Genomic DNA, 6,554 nt, shown 5'->3' on the forward strand with positions numbered 1-6,554 from the left:
CCCTTACCTCTGCACCCTGGGCACTCTTTAGAGCCAAACTATTACTTTTAGGATATCTTGATGTATACATAAGCTTTCAAGATGAAAGCAGAAATCATAACATGGAGACCACCAACTAAAATAATTATATTTAATACATACACACGAGACAGTTTTGAAGAGTTTATTAAAATTAATCAGATCTTTATTACTATAAGTGTTAAAACAAAAAAAATGGGTAATGATTATTGTCCAACTAGGACAAAAAAAAAATCATAAAAAGGAAACAAATCTTATTCAAAGCAACACATTTATAATGCAATACAAAAAAATAATTTTATTTTCCCTGAGATCAAAATATGACAAATAGGCCCTACTATGGGCTTATGGCTAGCACAATAGACTCATGTGCTATACTTATCACAAAAAAAAAAAACAAGACTTCTTTGCCATCAAAATATTACCATCTCAGGGATCATAATAATTGATCACATAGGTACAAATCCATATTCAAGTATCAACACATCACATTATCCAGTAAAACATTATTAACCTGATCCACAACGGACCAGCTTCATAACGCAGACTACCACAGTGCTGTGTGTAAACAATATATTCCCTTCTTTCAAAAAAAGAACAAAAACTGCAGCATTTCCAGGGCTAATACAGAAACTCACATTCTAAAGCATTAACATTCTGTAGAAATAACACCCAACCCTACTTATATTGATGAAATGGACATTGGTATAAATTATATACAGTTCCATCCCTTCAACCACCCCTCCAAAAAGAAAAAAAAAACACAAAAAAAAAACACACACCAAAACAATCTGTAACACATTATATTACATTACAACAAACAACAATACATATAAAGTGCAGCAATAAGTCATTGCTGGCAGTTTTGTGCAAACTGATCAAGCAGGTCTTTAAGGCCCCATTATCGCAGAAGCAGTCAGTGTCAGTATCTGCTCTTTTGTAACACTTCAATGTTATGTGCTGAAAAGAAATCAGGCAAGTTTGGGCAGAACATGCCCTGTAATGTGGTAATCCCAGTTTTAAGGGAGGGTGTACGGACACGCAAAGAAAAGGTCATCCACCATGTCCAATAGGATTGCATTGGCTCTGCTGCAGAATATATTCTCACACATTCATCCAAAATATACATGGATACAAACATGGCCAAATCCGTTTCTGAACAGCCATTGTGTGTACGTGAAAAAAGAAGCAACAAGGTCAACACCCTTCATTTCACATGAAACGGCATTTCTTCTCATCACTGAAGGATTTCTCCACACGGTCAATTTCCTCAATTATTTTGGTGAAGATCTGCTTACTATCCTACAGAAGATAGGAGGGAAAAAAAAATAATGAAGGATCCAAATATATTGCACATATATTACAGTTTATGGAAGGCAAGAAGAATTCTCCATTGGCAATAGCACCGTATTGTCAGTCAAGTTGGTCTAGTGATTCCAGTCAATTTTATTTGTAAAAACTATAGAAACTTCTATTTTGAGGGTCAGAGTTTGTAGTTTAGTGGAAAAAACAACCCCTACCCAACTACTCAGGATTTAAAGTTGACCCTGAATGCAATGAGGCTGCCTAACTCCTATGACGGACAGCCAGAATTTGTGGAATTTGCTTCCATGATGCGACAACGTGTCCATGTAATCATAGAATATGCAGCCCAGAGTTCAACTAAATCTAGTAAAGCAAAATACTATTACACAACCATACTATTGTGACGCAATCACTACATGTCCCACACGGGGGGGGGGCAACATATGTAAAAGGAACACTGAACACATGTCCACTAAACAACTCATCTTAAAAAAAAAAAAAAAAAACCACCATGTTACCTCAGGACTCTTTGCAGAAACCTCCAAGAATGCTGCTCCCCAAGACTCTGCAAGCTTTCTCCCTTCTTCAGTTTTCACTTCTCGACTGAAGACAGAAAAGCAATTAAAGTGTCATAATATGCACTGACAAAAAGGCAAGAGAGGCACGTATGAGAAACTTAACATACCTGTGAGCAGGAAGGTCATTCTTATTTCCAACAAGGACAATCGGCATGCTGAAAAGAACAAGTAAACCCAAATAAGCTACATGCAAAATAGTCAAACAGTTATAAGAGAGAGCCATTAACAAATGAAGTGTCAGCTTGATGTTAATCTGAACAGAGTTTACAAATGCTACCATGAACTGGGACCAACAATAAGTTACCAGAACACGTGGCATGCACAAAAGTTTTCAGTATTGGCTGGGTTGGAAGCCTGTGGCACCTCAGAGATCAGAATCAATTCAATAGAGAAGTCATGCAAAAACGATATTAGCAGAAGGAAAGAAGTCACAAGTCAGACAGAATACGGTATTTATTCATTAGACCTTGAGTTTGCGAGAGAACTGAAACTTTCAACTCGACTTGAAGGTATCAAAACACAGCAAAGTTGCCCCTGCATAATGAAATAATGAACGTATCTTAAATGCCGCCTCACACATCTCAGCTGTTCTTGCGTTTCATTAATACATAATAAAGATACTGAATAGTTCAGATTGCCTGTGAATTCTGGTTTAGTGAATACAGCTGAATTTTGGCAGTACTAGAAACTGACATAGACAGACAAATACACTTAACAGAGTCCTGTTCACAAAAGGTATATGTTTTGTGATGAGATTTAGTATGTACATGCATTAGGGATATTGTGTTGATTTGACATGTGCATAAGGGTACGTGTTAAGTGTTAGATCTATTGAAGAGTACTATGGGCTCAAACATGTTTAAAAAGCCTAGCAACCCTTGCAAAGATCCATAATGTACTTTAACGGTCAGTGATAATAAACGGTGAAGTTATTTTCACAAGGAATAATACTTACAGGCCCTTTCCCCGTAAATCAACCAAAACTCTATGCAGCCCACGTGCAATCTGGAAGCTGGGGGGGGGGACAAAAAAAATAATCTTAATACCCATTTGAAGATACCACATTTACATTTTGTAAGGGAAATATAGAATCCTGCAGAATTACTTTGATGTATCCAATACAGCACCCTGAAATTAACAATCCCGTTTCTGTGCAGTTGCCACCAGGGGGCACCAAAGCACAGAAAACAAATGTATAAGCAAAACTTACCTTCTAGAACAGGCCACTGAATAGACTACAATGTAACCATGTATGCCAAAAATGAAAGATTGAGGAAGTAACGAGTATTCATCCTGGAGAGAAAAAAAATACATTAGAAAAAAAAAGCCAAAACAAAACAAAAAAACACACACACACAGAGGACATATAGGTCCAATGTGCTACCTTTTTAAAGTATTGACTCACTTGGCCAGCAGTGTCTACCACATCCAACTCAAACTCATCAGACCCTAAAACAAAAGTTTTGCTCCAAGCTGGGGAGAAATAATATGGATTAAAACATAAAACTTAAGTGGATACGTAAACTCAATTTCATTTAAATATGTTTAAGTGCTCTTTCTTCAGAAGCCTCCCAACAGACTGATGTTATGACTTCTCACATGTTATGTTGGTGTGATATTATTATTATCATCATCATCATCATCTTTTATTTATATAGCACCAACAGTTTACGCAGCGCTTAATACAATACATATATTCAAAGGATATGACAAGACAAGAATTGACAGACTAAGACAAACCGATACATTAACATCTTACACAAGAACTTACACAACTACTACAGCAAAACTTGAAATATATCAAATAATTCACAGCTTTATAATAAAGAAATATACACACAAACATTTATTAAAAAAAAATGCTTTTATTGAATCTTAATTCTGGAATCATGCTTACTGTTTTCAATTGTAGGTTCATAGTCTTTGGGAAAATTCCCTTTAACAAAATGGATAGCCAGAGAAGATTTACCTGCAGGACAGACAGAAACGATGATAATTTAGAAGGCTGATAATTAGTAAAAACACTAGTTCTAGCTGTTATGGCAACAACAACAAGACAAAACACCCATGAAAATGGTAAACAGTTAAGCTACAACCAACCATTAAACTTATGCTAGATTGACTGTCATATATATACATACATACATACACAAACATATAGTATGTGTATATAACTACACCCCCCCCCCCAAAAAAAAATCTCCAGCCATTTTGGCACAGTCACTATGGCAACTGGGACTGCATTGTTTGCACCAGATTTTTATAATAAATATATATATATATATATATATATATATATATATATATAACATTCATTCATCTTTATGATATTGATAAACGTAACCATTTATTTGGTTAGACGCATACTTTGTATGTTTATCACAAAACACCTCAACAATGTATTGTTAACACACTCCCATCCGGAGTGTCCACCAGAATCCATCTAAGCAGCAACCAAAACCTCCCACCCCCCACATTAAGGGAGTCAAAACCAACCCTCCCCCCCACACGCGAAACACATCTCCTCCCCAAACACCAATTCCAAAACCCGAGGCTTAAACAATGTACCTTCATCAGAAACTCAGCATTTGGAACCTTAACACCTAATCTAACACGGAGCGCAACGAACAGTAACGGATCCATTAACCCCAATAGGCGCACAACACATTATCACCACCGGTCAGCCCTTACGGTATATCTGCCAGTGAGTAACATTAAGACTATTTCTAGGGAACCCTCCTGTAACATACTCCCGCCACAGTGCACCCGATATTCACGCACTGCACGTGCTGACACCCCCCAAACCACACAGGATCCACAATAGGCCAGTCTATACCAAACGGCTCCCAGCCAAGACCCCCCACGAACACCTCCCCCCACTACTACGCGCTTACCGACTGAGGGGTATCCCAGCATCACAACCTTGCGGTGTTTGACTGGAGCCATGCCAAAGAACGCAAAACGAGACCGCGCGTAAATAAACACAATTCCAAATAAGTGCCCCGACTCATTGACCCTTTGAAAATATACCCCAGACCAGTAGCCCCCAGGTCAAATACATAGGTCGTATCAGGTAACCCCTCCCGCTTCTGGTTCAGAGACCAATCACAATAAAAATCAACGTTTCGGACGTTGTGGATTGGTCAGTAGGCTAGCGGGTAGCCAATGAACGCCGAGCAGACGCATAGGCGCGTTTATTCATTGTTTGGGTTCTCTTTTTTTCTTTCAGAGTGTCTACAAAATAAGGCGCTCTGATTGGACTCGTGTTAGAGTGGGCGTGGTTCGTGGTGGGACGTGATGGCAACAAATCCATGTGCTTCTGGATCGAGGTTTGTGTGTTTTGTAATCGCGGCTAGCACTGGTTATTTACTATTTACGGATTATCCTAGCGTAAAACATTATTAAAAATGGGGATAATAGGAGATTGTTTCCTCCTAGCTAGCCGGTGACGGGAATTTGCTGTTATCATCACATGAAACGAGCATTATTTTTATTTATTTGCTGCATGCTGAGATTGATGAGATTTGTGAATGCCTAATTACAAAAATAACTACTATTTTCAGTTAATCAACAGCAAAAAAAGTAAAAAAAAAATAGTTTAGCTTTTGTTCAATTCTTTCCAGATTATTGACACTGTTTAATATTTAAAAAATCCCATATATAGTGATAATATTTTTATTTAACCCGTTTTGTGCCAGCTAGAGATACGGGATGTTATATGTTCCCTGACTGGCTGCATCTCATTTTTTACAGCACATAATTATTATATTTTATTTATATATCGCCAACAATTTCCGCAGCGCTTCCTACAGTATAAACATTCAAAGGGTCTGACAAAACTAGAACCGACAGAAAATGAACAGATTCATTAGGCAGAGCGGGCCCTGCTGCAAACTTTCAATTTAATGGAGACAAAAATTACTGTATTTTTATTTAGATATATATACGGTATATATATATATATATATATAGCTAATAATTTCTGCAGCGCTTCTTACAGTACATACATTCAAAGGTTATGAAAAAAACTAGAATTGACACTTTAAGATTAATGGATACAAACTTTAAATTTTATGGGGAGAAATAAAAAAAAATATATATATATATATATATATATATATTACACAATGCTTGTTGCAATACATACATTCAAAGCGTATGACAAAACTAGAACCGACAGACTAAGGTACACTGATGCCCTGCCCGTGATCGTGATCCTCTCTCCGTGATAATCCCACTTCCTCTCTGTCTTCCTTTACTATTTTCGTAGCTGTTGCGTCCTGTTACTGACCTGAACTTCATTCACTTGAGGTGTTTAAAATAATTCAACCCAGACAACAATGCACTTTATTAGACTCTCTTTACTCGTCGGGTGTGCAGTGATTTATCCATTGATTGTGTTTGTATAGGACAGCCAGACTGTTGCCTCTACATCTCCCCCAACATCTCCGAGCTGTCGCGAGTGTTTCACATTTCAGTTATGTTTCTTGTTACCGACATGTATTTTATGAATGAAAGTTTTTGGTTGTTTGTTTGTTTTTGTTTTTTGCACCATGTAGGGGCAATTAACCGAGACTTCCATTATGAATAGATGCGTCACATTCTCAATAAACGCAATGCTCCATTCATGTGTTGTGAGTAGTTAAAAATAAA

At 37.3% G+C, this 6,554-nt stretch overlaps 1 protein-coding gene across 1 annotated transcript; it reads right to left on the minus strand.

The window, feature by feature from the left end:
* Positions 1-869: 869 nt before the first annotated feature.
* RHEBL1 (RHEB like 1) lies at positions 870-4,847 on the minus strand. Its single transcript, XM_053455584.1, has 8 exons — positions 4,796-4,847; positions 3,799-3,870; positions 3,307-3,374; positions 3,112-3,194; positions 2,857-2,913; positions 2,009-2,056; positions 1,842-1,926; positions 870-1,320 (listed from the first exon to the last, which is right to left on the minus strand). Exons 1-8 carry the CDS (start codon positions 4,845-4,847, stop codon positions 1,231-1,233), a joined length of 555 nt encoding a protein of 184 aa, XP_053311559.1. The 3' UTR covers positions 870-1,230.
* Positions 4,848-6,554: the final 1,707 nt, after the last annotated feature.

Source organism: Spea bombifrons, chromosome 2 (genome assembly GCF_027358695.1).
Source record: "Spea bombifrons isolate aSpeBom1 chromosome 2, aSpeBom1.2.pri, whole genome shotgun sequence".
In the NCBI taxonomy this organism is placed as follows: Eukaryota; Metazoa; Chordata; class Amphibia; order Anura; family Pelobatidae; genus Spea; species Spea bombifrons.